Source organism: Cinclus cinclus, chromosome Z, assembly GCF_963662255.1.
Source record: "Cinclus cinclus chromosome Z, bCinCin1.1, whole genome shotgun sequence".
NCBI classification, from domain to species: domain Eukaryota; kingdom Metazoa; phylum Chordata; class Aves; order Passeriformes; family Cinclidae; genus Cinclus; species Cinclus cinclus.
In genome coordinates, this window is record NC_085084.1 from 12980874 (window position 1) to 13000678 (window position 19805).

At 34.6% G+C, this 19805-nt stretch overlaps 1 protein-coding gene across 1 annotated transcript in view; it reads right to left on the reverse strand.

The window, feature by feature from the left end:
- The window catches only part of MCTP1 (multiple C2 and transmembrane domain containing 1), a 221717-nt gene that overhangs the window by 76195 nt on the left and 125717 nt on the right, over window positions 1–19805 (reverse strand). The window contains exons 13-15 of the mRNA XM_062512666.1: window positions 19637–19738; window positions 19221–19295; window positions 17551–17670 (exon numbers count right to left, since the gene is read on the reverse strand). Of these exons, the coding sequence (XP_062368650.1) occupies window positions 17551–17670; window positions 19221–19295; window positions 19637–19738 (297 nt within the window). The remainder of the gene's footprint in view (window positions 1–17550; window positions 17671–19220; window positions 19296–19636; window positions 19739–19805) is intronic.

Here is a 19805-nt window from a genome sequence, read left to right on the forward strand (position 1 = left end):
CTTGCAGCTCATCCTCCAGGCATGCAGTTAAACAGTTTTCTATCATGCTTAGGTAGGAAATAAGTGTAGCCTTATTCTTTCACACAGTGAGAACAGGAAAGGAGAAAGTGATATACAGGAAAAAAACCTACCAGCCATGCCTGGTAATTTTTACTGCCTTTAATTTTTCCTTGGTACACAGATATATAGCTGTACTTGATCTGCATATAGAATACCTGATGCAGAGATGTGTATTGCTGTGAGGATGTAACAGGAAAGTAAAATATAAACAATTAGAAAACCAAGATTTTTTCAAATGTGTATTAGATGGAGTTGCCACCTTTCCCCATGTTAATATTTTTCCTTCTCCTGTCTACACAGTATATGCTCTGCTTTGAAAACAGTCAGTCATGATGCGGTCTTGCTTTCCTTGGGTGCCCCAAGCTGGGAAATGACTCCCTTGCCTTATGAATTACAATATGAGCACTTGATATGGACAGCAAGAGCCTTTCTAACTCAGCCACTGACACGACAAATTGAAGCAGGGCCTTCAGAAACAAGTCAGTTTTACTTGTTAACCATGCAGCATTTGCTCAGGCAAAACAGCCGATAAAACATACTTTCCTCTCAGTTTCTTTTTAATGCTTGCTTGGATTCCTGTAACAATTTGAAAGATAAAAAGGTTTGCATTTTACAAAACAAAACAAAAACCCAACCCAGACAAAGAATGGCTCAGTGCATGTGGGAATTCAATCCGTGCTTCTCTCATCCACAACAAAAATGCCTTCTATTCTAGTGAGAAAGGGAAAGGCTGGAAACTCCCATGCTGATAGTCCTGATGTTTTTCTGCTGCTACAGTGTGTCAAAGGTTAGTTCCCTCCCACCTGCATCACACTTTGCTGCTTCTTACACACAACCAAGCATTCAGACAATACAATTAAAAATCATCTTTCTCATGGGAGGCTCTCTCAGACATTCAGTGTTCCCTTCTCAAATATCCCAGTCCAGCACACAGATAAAATCATTAACTTGTACCTTAATAAGAGCTTTGTATTATTTTTTTTCTTTTAAAATCCTATTTACTGACTCTCACTAAAACTAAGCACAATCTTAGTAGAATCAAATAAATGTCAGCAGTTTTATTCAGCACACTTGTAATCATGAATAAGTGTGATAGATAACCAGACCTTCTTTGTTATGACCTCTTAGGAGAAAAATAATAAACCTAGAGACATTTTGCATTATGTGACGTAAGAGCAACTCCAATGGAAAACAAATTGTCATTTTAAGAGATGATAGTCTGTGACTGGGTTCTAGAAATGGAAACAGTGATATTATGAAGCATATACTTGAGAGGAAAAAAAGAGAAATGTTAAACTCCAAAGACTGGGGATTTTTTTTGTTTTTTTTTTTTTTTTGCAGAACAGCCTCAGATTTAAAAAGAATGCCTATGTTACATTTTTTTAATATTGCATAGTGAAGTTGAAGAAACAAGTAATAGCAGCCTTGGTAGTGAGTCAACCCCCCAGCACTGACAGCAAGGCTAGTATTCTTGTGGGGTAGCCAGATCCTGCATTGAAGTGGTTTTGGTGAAACTCCTGGACCATCAAGTCAGTAGCCAGCTCCCCTAAGGTTAGTTGCTGACTGTTAAAAGTGATGGATCAAGCCCAAAGGGAGAAGGATGAACAGAGTATGGTTAAATTCATAGAGTATACCTTACTCAGCTGATAAAGAAGACCACTAGTATAATGTAATTTGCAGAACAGAGAAGAAAATGTGAACTAGAAATGCAGAATTATGCTCATTTATTAATACCTGATGGACAGCACATTAAAACAAATAATTATGAGGGAACATTGGACCTCTGAGGTACCTCACAAGAGTGATCTGCTGTTTTAAGATCACATATTGTCATCAAAGTCTGGAAATTATGCAAATAGCACTAGCTACATTTAGAGGTCTGCGCAAGTGAAGACTTCCCCACCTAAATAGTAATTGTCTCTCAGAAAAGGCAATGATTTTTGTGTGATGCAAAGGTGCTACCTACAGGCTTGAGCAGAGAATGACATGCAGAGAAGCTCAGGAAAAATGATCCCATTTTATGAGGAAATTAGACACTAAATTAATACCTTTTAATTTCTGGCTAAAGAACATATGTTTTACCAAACTTTTAACAATCCATAATATCAAAGATTCTCAGTTAATGCAATTTAATTCTAAATATTACAAAGGTGTCTGTGTTTTTCTGGGTTTCTTTATTTAAATCAGTTACAGTACCATAAAAAAATAAGCTTTTTTTTTTAATCAACAGACATTAGATAAGCTGTATGTTCTTCTAATACATTTATTTCAGGCATATTTTTATTGACAAATAGACTTGGCCACAACTATCAAAAGACCATATCTGAAGATCAGAATTAATGTTTGGTCTTGCAAATAGAGTGAAGTGCCAGACAAGAAGTATTTGTACTCTATTAAATATGAATCTATGCTATATCTCTTGTATAAACAATGTTTCATTCAATGCAGTACAACTGTACTGAGAATCACTTGCCTAAAAACAATAGCTTGTCCAATATTTTTGAGATAATGAAAAATGCTTGGTAAAGTGCTGTAATCTAAGACCACGTTTTCTCTTCCTCTGCATCTTTTACACATTTGTACCCAATCAGATCAGATATGGAAATATTTATGAATATGTGTAGATTTACTGTTGGGGATATTCCCACTGATTTGAATGAACTTAATGATATAAATTTAAAAGCACAGGCTCCGTGAACTTTTGGGAACAAAGGTGTACTCGCCACCCTGTACATGCCACTACAGTATACATCCAACACATAATGATAACAGCAGTAGCAGCAATGTTCTCTTGCATTTACCTTCAGCTAAGATTAATGCAAGCAGTGCAATTGAAAACTAGTACATTCTGCCTTTCAAAAAAAATTCAGACATCCTTTTTTCTTTTCCATTTTTGAGGGGGGAACAGTTTCAAAAGTAATGTAAAATTAGAAAACAAAAAGATGAATATTATTAAATGCATTTTGTATTATATTATAATGATTGAGAATATTTTTCCTTTCAAATATATAACTTAGCAGTTCTGTATTTAAAGGCTGTATTTTTCATATCTATAGCACCCTGTCACAAATACAACTATATAAATTTCAGAATCCCTACCGTGCTATGAAAGCATTAATTTTAAGATGTTACTTTCTTTTCTGTCCATTTGTCCAAATTCTGAATTCCCTTTAGGTAGGACATTTCCACATAGATTTTTATTTGTATCAAATAATTGTGACATTCAGATTCAGCTATCTGATGAGCTGAAAAAGTGCCTTAGTTTACTGTCTCAGATGAGCAGATGATCTAGATTAAAGCACTTTTCTGAAATAAGTAGGATACATTAGTAGCTAATTCCAGCTTGTCTAAAAACACTATTTTGAAGAGATAAACCACAACATAAGCTTAAAAATAAAAAATAACCTCAAAGAAGATCCAGTGGTACTGATGTATGCCATAGAACGACACAAAGAGTATTCAGCAGCAATACATATATTTTGCTTTATTCTTAAGATACTAAACTCTCTTAAAGACAAGATGCTATTCATACTGTTACTGAGTTTAGATTCAAATTATTATGCAAAATATCCAATTATTCACGATTTTCAGATGAAATTTCAAGAATGGTCTGATCAAAACCTATCAGCTATTCCTGTTCTTATTTTTAGAAACTGAATTTTTAAAAAGTTTATATTACTGCAATACTAAATATACATTTTTCTACATATAATATAATTACATCATCATGAAATAGGCTAAATTCTGTTTTTTTTAACGAAGATAATACTGAACAGAAATATCTCATTATAATTAAACTCTTCAGAGTACATTTAAATGACTGTTGAAGAGAGAACCACACAAGCTGTGACAGCAAGTTCATAACAACTATACTGTGAAATTAATATTTAACTCATTTAAAAATACTTAATATAACTATAAATTAGCTGGCAAATTAGTTCAAGTTGCCTTCGTTGCTAATTGAATTTATTCACAAATTATTATGTTCTCCCAGTTTTTAATCAGAAAGTCTGTGAGCAGTTAGTGGTAATATTCATAGGTAGCTGGAGAAATAGCAGTAAAGAGAAAAACTCCTACTAGACTTCTCATTATGATAACTAAATTTTAAATTATAAGCACAAATCCTTCTATTAATAACTTGCCTGTGACAAACTAATACATCAAAAATGTAGCACCATTTTGGTGACATCTATTATTTTACATACGAAGTTATTTCTTCACCCTTGTTAGATTTTCTTAACCCATAGCCAATATTAAATTCTTCCAAAGAGTGGGGATAGCAGATGTCTATAAACATGCCTAGTCTCATGACGAAAGGAAAACAATGACTTGTGGATTACTGCAAAAATATTTCTGATAGGGAAAAAATTCAAACTGATTCAGTCACATGCAACCATTCTTAATTTTGCTGCATGTATATGCAATACAGGTGTTTCCAACTTTTAAAACCTAACCATGATTAGACAAATCATAACTTAACTAGATATTTTTACTTTGTTGAAGTACTTAATGTATGATCTAAAATTAATTTCTTCTTTGATTTGCTGTAACAGAATTTGCATGAAGTTCCTTCCAGGAAAAGGGCCATTGTTTTTTATTTTTTACTTTTCCCTGAAATGTTCACAGAGTTCTTCAGAACACTGACCAGAACTGAAGAAGTAAAATAAAAAAAAAATTATTTTATGAATGCTTGATGACCTTTGACATCATTCACTATATAGAGGCCCATAAAAGAATAGATAAAATATATGACTCACAAATTACCAATTACAAAAAATTATCTGGAGTAGAATGCTACACTAATGCAAAAAGATGGATTACTTGTCATAAATCAACAAAGCTTTTGTTTGCAAATTCAGTATTTCACTTCTTTCTTTTGTGTTGGGAAACTTAAAATGCTTTCTAAACTGCATTAACTTAAAACAATGCAGCCCATCATACAGGTCAACACTGAAAGTAACCCAGAAATAATCCATCATTTTTTAACCAAGATATGTTTTATATTTTATATTTTACTATCAGTTCTAAAAATCAAAAGTCAGCAGAAATGAGATACGTCACAGAGCAAACAGATAGTGCTGTACTTCAGAGGTATATTGGGGTTGCTGGTTCTTCCAGCTGGATCTTAAAGTGGTCTCAGAGAAGTGCTGCATTTGTCTTTGCCAGGTAGACAACCGAATTTAATTAGTCAATAATCAATAATTAGTAAATAATTTTAGAGCACAGGCATCCCCTGTTTTAAAACACTCCTCCTGCATTAGAAATTTTTCAGGGTTTTGGGTTTTCTTTCTTCTCTGCATCTTGAGGTAGACAAATTTTTTGATTTTTAATAGAAAGGATGTGAGAAACAATGGATATTTGCAGAAAATAAAATAAATACAAACTTCAGAGTACCACAATGCAGTGGCATCAGCTGTTGAGGAGTTATCTATGAAAAACTCTGTCTGGTGATGCAGCCGAGCATTTGTTACACTCTCTGACTGGCAAATGACAGGTCTGCTCAAATCAGAGATAAACTAAGATGAACTTTATTTTCATCCAGAAATCACAAGCCCCCTTCTCAGCCTTTTGCCTTCCCTGCAAACAGTGATTTCATTGCTTGTGGTGCAACGCTGAGAGCAAAATACCAGCAGGAATGCTTTTGATGCCTGTAAAAATAACTGCTGTATCTCTCACTTCCAGTTCAAGTGCTTAATCTCTTTTCACATACAGTTTTTCCTCTGCCTATGCCAGAATCCACACTCATCTTTGGCTTACTAACTTTGGCCCAGTCAAAGGGGGACACCTGATTTATAACACTGCCTTACAGCTCTTAACTGTCTTGCACTGTGAAAAACAGTGCATTGATTTAATTAAAACAATTTAATTCAAATCAGACATATTAGACATTGCAAGTAAAGGAGCAGAAGGGTGAGCGCAGTGATCTGGAGACAATGAAGCATACTAACCAGAGTTTCCCAGGTTCAGATCCCAGGTCAGATACATACTCCCTGCTCCCAGCTTCAGCCGAGAGTGTGCCTGGAGGTGGCTGCCGCTGCTTTGGGGAGAATGGAGGAGTAGGCTTGTGTGTCAGAGTGGGGAGGAAGGGGGGATTAGCTGCATTGTCACTCACTAATGACAGCTGCCAGATGATTAGAAACCACATTAAGTTCTTAACTTTAACTTTGCTAATCGGCAAGATCAAACTCCTACAACCGAACTGGGGATTTTTAATATTAAAAAAAAAAAAAAGTAAAAGAGAGAGTTAGCACATTTGCTGCCTAATCAGGATGTAAGGCAGTGAACAAACACATGTAAAAATGAACTTTGATGGAATAAAATACTTGACGGATTTGGACTGGCTTCAACAACATTGTTTGCAATGGCAGTGCATACAGGACTGAGGTTTTAAGCAGTATTATTTCTTCCTATGAAATCCTGACATTCAAGAACCAGCCAACAAAAGAGAAAGTGTATTTAAGCATTGTGACATCATATTCTTCAAGAAACTAAACCAAAACAAAAACTTGCAGAAAAATGAGCTGAGTAGCCTTTACCATGGCTGTTCTCTGAACAGGCTGTTGGTCAAGGCAAATATACATTAACTTCTGGGAAATGTGAAGATTTGCTATGCTTTCCACATAAGCAGAAAGCTTACTCTTTAACACTATGTTTGATGCAGGTTTAAAATAGATGGTTAATGGTAAAACTATAATGAAAACATTTTCTTGAGTTTTGGATGGGGTTTTTTGTTTGTTTGTGGGTTTTTTATTATTTTTTGTGTTTGTTTTGTGGGGTTTGTTTTTTTTTTTGTTTGGCTTGTCTGTTCTGTTGTGGGTTTTTTTGGTGTTGTTTATTGTTGGAAGTCTGTTTTTTGGGGGTTTTTGTGTTTGTTTTTTTTTTTCCCCTATCTTAACCTATGGCTTTGATATGACTGCTTTTGGATATACAATGGTTACCCAACCATTTTATGGCTTTAACAAACACTTACTTTTTGCCTTGTACTGTACAATGTAGCCTCTATTTGCTCCCAAGTGGTACTAAATTACAGATAAAGTTACAGCAAATATGTTTTCTCAAAAAAGCAGTGAGGCCTAACATCCCTTGAGTAATAACAACCTTGCTTTTAATTCAGAAGTAGAACCGGAATAATTTTCCCTCAGAAAACTCAACAATGGAGCTGTTCTTGCAGGGCTGAAAGGGGCACGGCTCAGTTTGCAGGTGTGCAGGTGCTCCAGTGGAGAGGCAGAAGGGTGCCTGACCTGGGTGGGCAGCCCAGGCTGTGGTAGGTAACTCCAGACTGGCCCACCATCCACCCATCCATTGGATGGGGCTGACGGAGCTCTCAACTCCGATGCAAAGAAATATGCTCCAACGAATCAGTAATTTATAGAGATGTATCTTGTTCATACAGATGAAATCAAAGTAGCTAATAAAAACCTGAAGCACCCTTGGAGCAAAGCAGAAATGTCTTAAAAGGTTAAAACTCCATAAATCACAGCCAAAGCGATTCTTGAATGTGAAAATGCTACATTATAAAGATCTAACTGCACACTGAAGTTATTTTCCAAATGCTCCAGCTAACAGACTGTGATGAAGAAATAACTTTTTAAAAATGTGTTTCACTGGAATTAGCTTAAAGAAATTTAGTATTCAGGATTAAAATCCCTATTCTGGCTGATGTGAAGCTGCAGTGCTATGAAGAGAGTGATATAATACAGGAACAAAGCTCAGGCAAGGTGTTAGTTACCTCTACTGTAAAATAAATCACTCCAATAATTTTCCATGTTTACTTGCTGCAATATTGTTATACTATTTCCAAGAGGTGAAAATCAAGCACATTTAAGGAATAAGCATTAAGTGTGTTAATTTGGTCTTATGCTGATAATCACTGTCTTGGGAAAAGTATATTGTGTTTTATATACTAACACTATGTTGTGTTTATTAACTCAGAGTCCCTTTGTTAACAGTGCTTTAAGCAAGTAATAATTAATATGGTGGCAAATATTAAAAAAATACTTTTAGATTTAACTTATGTTAAAGGAATACATTATCTGCTGGTATTACTTGTTCTTCAAGAGAAAAGAGCAAAAAGAATACTGTAAGCTAAGCAAAAACTATCCAGCCTTTATTTTTAAAGGAAAAAATGCTTTAATAAACATTATTGGTGTCCCTTATAGTATCGATTAACCATTTTCAAAGGAATTAGCTGGATTTAATTTTAAAAACCACCTTTCCTAGAAAATGAAGATTTTGTCATTGGAAAATAAAGATTCAAATGCATGCACCTGTGCCTTCTGGTCTGAGATAAGGAAGATATTTTTTCTCTGCCTTGTAAATGAGCACCAGAAAGAAACAGAGTACAGCTAAACAGACACAGTGCACTTAAGAACTGAGGAGAAATGTAAGGAAATACTAGAAGTTCCAATTACATAATATCAGTTAACCTTGAAGTGCTAATAACAGCTGTGAGAGTAGTGGTCAATCCCAAACTAATAAGACTAAATTATGATTTTTTTTTTAATTTTTGAAAATCAGTAGGTTCTCCATAGAGTATTGTATCCCTGAAAAGCAGTTGGTTTCTTCTAATTTCAGAGCCACAGAAATAGAGTAGATGTTATTCATGGAAATGTACAAACTCACAGATCTGCCATACAGTTTTAAGTCTATTCAGTATCAGCTGCTGCCATTTGGCTTACAGCTATTTTTATTTTTTTTTTCTTTTCTCTTCACTAACAATTGGAGTCACAACGTTTGTTATTTCTACTTGTAAGTGTTAATACTCACCCTAGAATAAATACAATCTACCTCTGAACCCAAAATAAATAATACTTTTGAAATTATATCACCTGATTGCAAAGCATTAAGCAGATTCCATGTATAAACACCTTTTTTTCTTTCTTTCAAAAAGTAAGTAAGATTAAAACTAAAATAAAAATGCTGCTTTCATCAAACAAGTGGTTATGATATTGACAGGCTTTTAACTTCATGAAATTCTGAAAATTCTGAAAAAAAAATGAAAAAAAACTGAAATTCTTCTTTCCTGCAGCATTTAAATCACTTAAGCATGACACTTAGTAAAAATTTACCATTCTGTTCACACTGTTAAGTGTTCCATGTATTAAAAAACTACCTAGATGACATTGTTTCTTGCTTTGACACTCAACTAAAATTATTTCTGAGGCAGTTTTTGTTCCTCTTTATATTGCCATGACCAGTATAAGAACTTACTGTGCAAGACAGGCCATTGCAAACATGCAGACCTTACCAGTGATGTGGCTAAAACTACAAGAGCATTTTCTTCATGGAACTGCAACCAAAATTTGGCCTTTATTTGAGAAATTTAAGAAAACATTCTTTCTGCATAGTGATCTGCATGATTCATCCTTGTCACCGAGATCTTTAGGTGTTGCCTTGGGAGGGATGGGGGAAAAACACATAGAACAGTAGTTCAGGAAATCATCATTTTTCAGAAAAAAATTATTTAACTAATTTTTCAGGGATGGAAAGCAACCCGAGTGGAAACTTCATTAACCTTGACTGAAACTATACAATAAAAATTATGCTAATAAACTGCTGTAGAACTCATATATAATTTAGAAGTAAAAATATCCACCCTTTGTAAACTTCTTAGGTGTTTTTCTGCAGCAGTTCACTTCAGAAATTTGTCCCTTTGACACTGAGACTGTCTGCTCAGTACACAGAGGTGTTATCCCAAGCATGGGACAACTTCTGGTGCTATGGAATTTTCACACTCTGTCGGAAGGAAATTTCCCTTCCTCAGACAAAAAACAATTGTAAAAGACCAGTGCTTTCACAGGACTTTCCTACATAAATGTCAGTGGAGTTCCACTGGAAACAAAGCTTCTTGTGCTGGGAGTCCACCTCACATGTGGGTGGACTTCCAACACAAGAAATCAAGCTGCATCACCACCCCCCAGGGATTTCAAGGATGAAACAAGCTTTCAAACACTTTCCAGGTCCAAACAATATATTTATGGAATGGGAAGCATACAACATCTGTCTTTTGCCAAAAATGTGGGATAAAGCTGTGTGTTGCAGACACTCCCTTTCTAGGAAAAAAGAACAAAACTTCACATGTAAGTTTTGCAATGACTACTTAGAGTTGTTTTTCTTTAGAGGCTTTATTTGCATCATCAATAAAAGCAAATACCGTTGGTCATATAGCATATATGGCATTAGTAGACACAAAATATTCTCTAAGGCATTTTTTATGTTAACAGCCTGGACTTCCCATTCAGCAACCCAAGCTGAAATTATAAAATTGTGAGTGAAAGCACACAAGCAATAGTAATATATTTCTTATGCGTATTTGAAATGTTTCAAAATTGTCTAAAGTATTTTCACTCCAGTAAAGTCCAGCACACTGAAAAGAACTGTTTTTTTCTTTTCCTTAATTCTTTGACATGGACACTTATCACCTACCAGCTACATACCTACTAAAGAAACTACTACATTACAGGGATAAGTACACAGAAGATTCCTTAAGGAGCAAGAGTAAGAAACTAGTAATTTAATTTCTGAGTTTAATTTCTGTCCTTTCTAAGCTTTACACACTGTATTTTCAAAAGATTTGAAGCAATCACTTCTCTGTCTGATTTACCTTACTTGGGCTTTTCTTACCACAACACATCTGCTTCTTTTGTTACTACACTGCAACTTTTGGCAAACCATTACATTATGTTATTTTAACTACTGAATGGCCCAATGAAATTAGTGCATCCTACAGTTTTTTTAACTTCAAAACAAACCTTGTAATACCTATTCCTACTAAAACTAGAAGGAAGTAAAATACTCTTTGTAACATGATGTGTTACAAATATAATGTGTTGGTTCTCATAATACTCATCATTAAAATATGATGAATAAGTGAGGTATCTTATAACTCAGTCACGTGCAGTATCTAAGTCATGGAAGTTTAAATGGCCAAGAGCTCCTGTGGTAACCATGAAATAGCACCTCAGGAAACCTGAGGATGATAGGGTACACAACTACCTCAGACACCCAAGCTACTTAGTAATTATCCAAATTCAGTATCAATGATGTCTGAATTCCTTCAACTGCAAAGTTTTTCATTAGTACTGTTTTATGCACTGAAGAGGAGAGTGCAAGTAAGAATTGGTGATGCAATTGAAGCCCTCTCTGGGGGCCCAGTGGTCCACTCTGCAGCTCTTCCAGTAACACCAGGAAGTGGGGGACTGCCTTGTACATACCTTGGGTTATCAGAAACATACTGCAGAGTAAGACTGCAACTCCCACAAACCGGCTGCCCAGATTTCTAGTCACATCACTGCCTTAGCAGGAAGTCTAAGCTTGCTTTTAGAACTTCTTAGGTAATGCTAAATACAGGACAGTAAGTAATAGTTTTTGCCAACTTCCATAATTTTTCATCAAGCACATTTTTTTCCATCAGACCTTTTGGTATATCAAGCTATAATAGCATTCAAAAAGATTTGGTAGTTAAATACTTTCAGAACACTGTCAACTTTCTAAGGAAAATACATGGGAAAAATCGTATAGTATTGAAGAGAAAGTCTAAAACTTGGGATACCAGTGCTTTATCCTCTGTCTATTCCTGTTTGATAAATCACAAAATAAGGAAAGTAATCCTTTATTTCCGCACACAGAATAGGTGTTTTTGAGATTTAATGCCTTAAAATTATGAAGAAACTCAGAACAGCATCTTGTTAGGTATTAAATATATATATATGCAGGTAAAATATATAAACACCTAAGGGAGCAATTAAAGAGCTAGTGCAATTTTAGACACCCTTGGGTGGGCACCCTGGATGGTGATGGCAGAAATGCCAGAGAACCTAAGACAGACACATACTTTTCTGAGACATCAGCTGGACAGCACATAGGACACTCTACATTACTGAAAATGGAACAGGTCTGTGCTTGGGCAATAAATCTCACTGTTAAACTGGTTTAGCAAGTATGCATTCAGTCTGTGAAGAAAGTTAAATGGAATATTTAACCTTCTAAAGCCTGGCACGAAGTATAGCTAAGTGTTGTAAAAAACTCAAATTCCACTGTACTTTTGAAGAGGTCCAACATTAGTTCTGCTGATACACAGAAAATTAGGAATGAGGAAACAGAATTTGGACCAGTTTTCTTTTGCTTGCTTTACTTTGGAAGAAAAACTCCACCAGACCCCACAGCAGACTGGTTCACTTCTTTTTCTAACCTGCTGGTGAGGATACAGATGACAAAAAGTTGGAACTTACACATGTGTGTAACATGCATCAGAAATTAATCTTGTTCCTGGCCTTGCTACCACCGTGTCAGTTTACCTCTGCAAATCTCTCTTTTAAGAACAGACAGTTTAGACAGCAACAACAATTTTGGGGAAGGCTTTTTTTGGGGAGATAAAAAATGCTTTTGCAACTACCTTAAGCAGCACTTACTCATATTTCAAATTCTACTCAAGCGGTGGCAAAGATAATTTGATGATCTATTTCACCCAGGTTTAGCAAAAAATAACTATTTGAAGGTTGAATTCTCAATAATGGTATCCATGATGGGAACATAGACAATATATATTTTTAATATATTTAATATATTTTTAATAAATATGAAAATTCTGATTCTCTTACAATTATTTGGGGGTTTTTGTGAAAAAATAAGGAAAATATGTAATCATTATGTTAAGTACATTCCAACCTGATGGTATCATATCAAGTCCCTCTGGAAACATAATCTTTGTCTATCATCTTTGAGTGAACATTGCTTCCAAAATACACAGTAGTGATTGTTTCCCTTTTTATTAGGCAAAAGCTCAGTAAATTGACAAAATTACTTTGCTGTCTCATTTCCTTCTAGGAACCAGTTCTTTTAAATCCTGTTTACTTTTCAATTAATTAATGTGACACCTCCAGAACTAAATGGCATATGTGCAAGAGAATTAACACTTAATCAAAAGCTAGGGACACTATTATGTCATTTTCACACATGAATTCTGTAGTATTAAAAGACAAAGTGAAGATGTGTTAGACCTGACAAATGACTTGGATGCAGGGAGGGTCATTTTATCAGTATTTGAGAGGCTGAGAAAGTATTTTCTATGTGTATGCATGTACACATATAGAATGAATGAAAGGAGTAAGAACAGGAATAGGAGAATGTGTCCATAAGAATCTTTAATTTGAGGCTAACTTGTTCATCAGGTGAGAGCACTCTGCTTCCAAGTGAGAAACAAAGTAAGTTTATTTTATGAGTTACAGTTAAATGTTCAAGTAGACAACTAAGTACCTTACTGAGACCATTTTGGGATACCAAACACTTTGAAGACTATATATTCCCTCATATTTCATGTTTATTGTTCCTCTAAGTAAAATATATGTTCTCTATAGTTACTCAGTTATGAAAAGTACTTAAAAGGATAGGGGATATTTTTGATAATGCACATCTTTCCATTGAACTGCCAAATTTAAATTTACCTTTTTGTGCACTCTGACATTTTTGTCTGGCATTTTCATTAATTTTGCAACATACATAGCTGAAATGTTAACTGATCAATACTTTGTCTCTCTCATGTAGCACTAGAGGAAAGCTCCCTAAGGACCACAGAGCAGTACAGAAATTAAATGTGTATCAAATGTTAATGTATCAAATGTTAATGTTAAACACAGCAGTACTTATTGTATAATGACTGAAATGGTTAAAAGAATTCCAAATGGACAGATAGTAGCACAGGTTATCTACAATCACATTTTAAGATTAAAGTTTGTCCTGTAAAATAATTCACTGACTCACACTGAAGTGTGTCCTTTTACCAATAGCCCCATTATAGTCCAATTATTTTTCTGCTCATTACAGTGAGAAATACTAGTATTGGAAAAAAGAATACACACTTTTCCCCTTCGTGTTGCACCCACTGATATGTATAAGTACATGAATGTCTGGTCAAGAAGCTAATGGAAATCAGGCCAAACTTAGCAGACATTTCAGTGCCCACAGTGGATTAATCTGAAGAAAAAACATCCACTTTTGCATGCTTTACTAAAGTTCTTCTTTGTGAAATGTACCATATTAATTACCACATGTTAATAAAAAAGTAACTGATAAATACTGCAAAGGTCTGCTTTAAACAGAGAAAAATATGTGATTTAATGACAAATGTTCTCTGCATATTCTGTATATTCCCACTGTATTTAGGTCTTGAGAAGCATAAACATAAGTACATAACACTTTCTTGATCGGTCTTTAGACATGTGGTATAATAAAACTGTTCTGGAACTGAAATATTAACTTAATATTGGGGCACTTCCTTTATTTAACATGAAATAAATACAAAAATCCAGGACGGAATATAGAATTTTCTAATTGCTCTAAGACAAAGTCATATGCTAGCCAGATGAACCCTATGGTTCATAAGCTATTCATTAATATCTTTAAGTATCTGAAAAATAACAGCTATTAATACATCACGGTTATATCAGCATGATGATTTTATATATGTGTGTGTTAATTTTTATTCTGATGTGAATTAGCAATGCATAGAAAAAAGAAATGGAGTGAAAATTCTCAGTTGTTCAGTCAAAATTGCCAGTGAAGGTGATAATCCTATGAAATTTGGTAGAAACGTAACATATTGTTGAGGAAACGCATAACCTTAAACATTGAAATCTTAACTTGAAGTTTCTGTGTCTGTGAACAGCACAGACAACAATAGTCATTGAGCTGATGTCTTCGGACAGATTTTATAAAGAATCATCCTAAAATTTCAATACAGCATTTCTGTACCTAAAATGTCTCAAATAATGTAAAAGTTTGAGACAGCTAAGCTCAGGAGTATAAATAATCAGCAAGCCCTTTCAATGAGCACTGTTAGCCTTGCTGACTAACAGTGTGACTCTCCAAGGAGAATGACTTTAAAAAAAACTGCAGTGAAGAGTGCACAAGGCACATAAAGCAGGCAACTGTAACTTGTTATAGTTAACATATTAATCAAGGTTTTCTGCTGGTTTCCAAGAGTAGTTCTTTCCTGATCTATCTTAGTAATTACATTTTTGAAAACTGAGCTGTTCTGCAGAATTTCTTCACCTGTGGTCCTGCATATCCCTATCAGAATGAAAAGCTACATGGTAAAAAATATCCATAATTGCAATGCCAAGGACATGGGGAGATACAAAAATTAACCAGGCAACTTAGGTGAAATGTCTGTAACTCTGAATCAGCATGTACCCATCACAGTACATTTTCAAATCCAACAGGAGGGAAGAAATGGTTTGTTTAAAACTTTACTCCTCATGTATTATTTGTCTGCCTAAAGAGCTGAAAACCTCCAGAACAGCCTGCTTCTTGTTGCCTTTCTGGAACTAACATTTCACTGTGACATTTTCTAGCCTGTAGAAGACAACTTGAAGAGCAGATATAATTTGTATAATAATGAAAAGAAAATGAAACATATATATACATTTATTTTATTCTCTCTATTAAATGAAAATGTAACCTTAGTACAAATATAATTCACCATAATACAAGGAAGTGGATCACTCTTGAGATTTCAACAGCCTATGAAAGTCCAGAAACCATCAAAACCCAAAGCTTATAATCATGATAAAAATTCACATATATTCAACTTAGCCAGCAAAAACTTCTTTTGTCTGACAGAGAAATGATTTGATCCTTGGAGAGAATAACATCAGGTCAAAAAGCACAGGATGCATTTTGGATGCAGAACAGGATTTTTACAATCACATCACTGATGTAAACATAAAAATCTACTGCAACACCTACATAGCAAAACAACTGCTTTAAGAAAGCCAAGAAAATCAGATTTTTGATATATATGTCTCTCTATATAGATAGGTATGAGGAATATGAATATATCTATAAAAATATAATCAGGAACATGTTTCTATGGCAACTATAATAATAACATCTACTGATATTGACGTCCCTACTCAAATTCTGTTTTACACACTACTACTACCAGTACTTATTACGACACTGATTTTTTTTCTATGACCAGAAACAATTACAGTTTAGCAGCAACACCACTCCTTCCATGGCCACAGCAGTGTGCAATGGGGAAAAAAAAAACCAATTTGCCCAAAGATTAGGGTATCTTTCCATTTTCCTCTCATCCACTGGCAACAGCTGAGTGTTCTATATCCATATTAAAATCTGCGTTAGGGCGACAAATACGTACTAACTGAAGCAGTAATAGCAATACAAACATTTGAGTTTTATGTTGAAACCTGCATTTCCCTATGAAGTGTTGATAACTTTTAACTGAAACAATAGATGGCCTTTATGCAGCAAACAGTAGCAAGCATATTTAACCTTTGCATATAATGCCATTACTACAGACATCAGTAAAAGTACAACCCCTGGCTCTTTGAATAGCACATGTATCTCCTGTACTCCCAACGAAGATGACAACTAAGGACCGACAGCGTGCTGCCCTCCTTAACAGGCACAAAGGGGTTTAACAAGATACACAGTACAAATGGAGCCCCTGATAGAAGAAACTTTCTGCAAAACAGCATGAGTTTGTGACACACCCAACTACCCCATTTTACTGCATAGTCAGCTCCAATGCTTGGTTTGATTTCTCCAAATTTGAGGCACCTGACTTTCAGGCACCCAAGTAATAAGTATTGTCACCAGATGATGTCTATATTTCTTCAAAGTAAAACCAAAACCCTTCCCTGTACAACACCATGGTGGATAGGCTCGGAATCTCAGTATTTCAGCCAATTTAATAAACTTAGAAATTCCAGAAAGTATGTCCATGCATACGTTTCTACTCTCTAATAAAACAATAATGGTCTTGATTGTGGCTCTTAGGATTTTAAAAATAAAGAGGTATTTATCTGGGTAATACAATGCAACCTACAATTGTGCTTGGAATTTTTAAAATTTAACAGAAAAAATAAAGGTTAATACTAATGAAGATAATGTTCATGAAGAAACAGAAATTTTGTTTAAATAGCTAAAAACAAATGTACTTAAAACCATGAACCAGAAAACTATGACCAAAGCTTGCTGCCTAAAAGGTACTAGTTTTTTTGCATTTATGGTTTTAAAGTTGAGTTTGTTTTATTTTGGTGGATTTTTTTTTGTCTAGGAACAACACCTTTGAATAAAAAGTAATCAAAAAAACTTTAAGAGTCATTATTCAGCATGCAAGGGGACCAAACAAAATTTAATGGGAGAAATTTTGTGAGAAGTCTAAAATATATTATACATAGTTCACTGACTCTGTTTGATGTGGATTGCCTGCTGGTAACTTACAAAATCAACTGCTTTTTTACTATAAATATACTATTGCTAATTTTAAAAATATCATTCTATCTTGTTTGCGTGTCATTTTAAACTTAATTACTTTTTAAAAAATTGAATAAACATGACTTATGGTATCATCTTAATGCAAACTTTTAAATAAATTAAAAAGAAACCACCAATCTACACAGTATTGTCTCTCAGTCTAGAACACAAACACTGGGATGATTAAAAATAGTATAAAGAAGATCATACCAAAAAAGCAGCTAGACTTCTTGGTGGAGAATCCCAGTCAAAACAACTGCTAATATAGCAAACAGCAGTAACGAGCGCCATGATACAATGCTTCATCCGGATGAAGTTCCTTAACAGTAGCTGTTAAAAAATGAAAGATTGAAAATATTTCAAAACCCCAAAAAGTTTCAGGAGAAGATCATGCTAACAATACTGTCATTCTCAATTTGGGTGAAGAATGAGAAAATATTAAGCTCACTAGCTCACAAATTGAGCAAGCTAGTTTAAAATCTGAGAGAATATGCTAATTGTGACAGTCAGTATTGGTTGAATTTAATTCTAGATGGTACAAAAATTCTTCAACATTAAAAAGCCACTTGCAAAATTTCACAAATTATTTTTTTAATTAGATTTCAGTTTCATTAAGCCTTTCTTAACAATTGTTGACCTCTTTTAATAAAAAGATGCTGCAGGACACTAACCTGAAACCTATGACACTACTGCTTTAATGCAATTAAGATATCTGCACCATCTAATATTTTTAACAAATTTGTCTTCTGTGATGTATTTTGAAAGCATTGTTTTAAGTATTTACCAAAGTAATCTGCATATCTGCATACTTTCAAATTACATATATGTAAGACATAACTCTAGATTATGATTCAGGAAAATGTACTTAAATCCTCTGAAATGGCAACACACTTCACCACAAAAAGTGAACAAACCAGTGAATGATTTGTGAACTGAATCACACAGAAAACAGTCACTCCTCCTGCCATCTGCAAAAGTCACAATGCCGTTTTAATTTATGAAAGTGTGAAGAAGAATGAACCTTGAGTAAAAGGCTTTGTTGCTTCTTTGTTGGAATAGTAGTGCAAAATACAGCTTTATTAACTGCATTACTCCAATTGCAAATAAATATTTTGCCTCGTGAAATTTTTTTAATGAACTATATCACAAACTGATGCAAAATTTATCCAGCAGGTAATTTAAACCATGCTCAAGTCTACAAGCTTTCAGAAACAATAAAACAGTTCTGAGACCTTTGACTTCACTGAAAACAACAAAAATCTTGTTCCCATAGTCCAACCAATTCTCTCCATATAAGATACAACATTTGTTGAACATAAAAAACTGAGTCCAAAGTAGTTTGAGTTCAGAAAAATGTGTGTTTAAATTAATTTTTACCAAAGCATTAAAGTTGTGTGTAGCAAAAATATCCAGAGAAAAAATAAAGAGTTGAGACATTTCCTATTCCTGGGATTCCAGAGTTTTAGTCTGCTTTCACCTTTGATTCAAACCTTACTCAAGTGACTTCTTTGAAATTTTGTTAAAAGAATGACTGACTCTTTACCCTGCAACAAATGGAGAACTTTTGGGTCAAAGTTAACCGCAAAAAATTTATGCAAGACTTACTTTACATGCACCTGTGTAATAATCTGATATGTGTGAAACCTGATGGTTTCAACTGTGTTCTTATTCATGTATTTCATGGAAATTAGGCAGCAATTTATAGAGGAGACACATTAAACCCATGTATTTTGTTTCTGACTTCTCAACCTATCATATCCTTTTGTAAACATGTAACGAAAATGTTATTCTTTACGCTCAGCAGTATGATACCAGATATTTGAATGTGCACACTTGATATTAAGGATTTTAGAAGGGATTAGTGTTTCCTTACTCTTTACCTGTTTAGACAGTCTGTCTTCCTCTTCAATGTACTTCTGTTCTTTGGGCATTAAGGTTCGTATGCTGGCTTTCACCTATGCATTAAAACGCGTGTCAGTATTCCAAGTTTACTTGCTCCTCAATAATAACAGCGGCTTCGATTTGCAAAATTTACCAAGTTTCAAAGTCATGGCTGCCAAGCTCAGGACACATAAGCACACACAGAGACAAGAGTTGCTGCTCTGTACATTAGCGGCAATAGCAGCAGCAACAAAAAGAGTGGGTGTGCCAAAGCAGTGGCAGAAGAGTATTCTGTAGTATACATCAAGGCTTAGAGAAAATGAGGAATGACAGAAATTCTCTACAAATCAGGAACAAAAGCTTTCATGAAACTGAACTCTTTAGCAGTACGAAAAAACCCAAAGTTAAGACTTACAGCATTAAAAATCACATCTATTTCAAGATAGATGACCCCCTTTGTTGGCCCTGTCAGCTGCTTGTTTTTCAAGACGTAGGCTTTCTGTTCACCATTTTGAATCTGCAGGAAAAGGACATGACAGCCGTCTGTCTTGCGGTCTCCGCTGAATACACCCCCCCGGTGACCC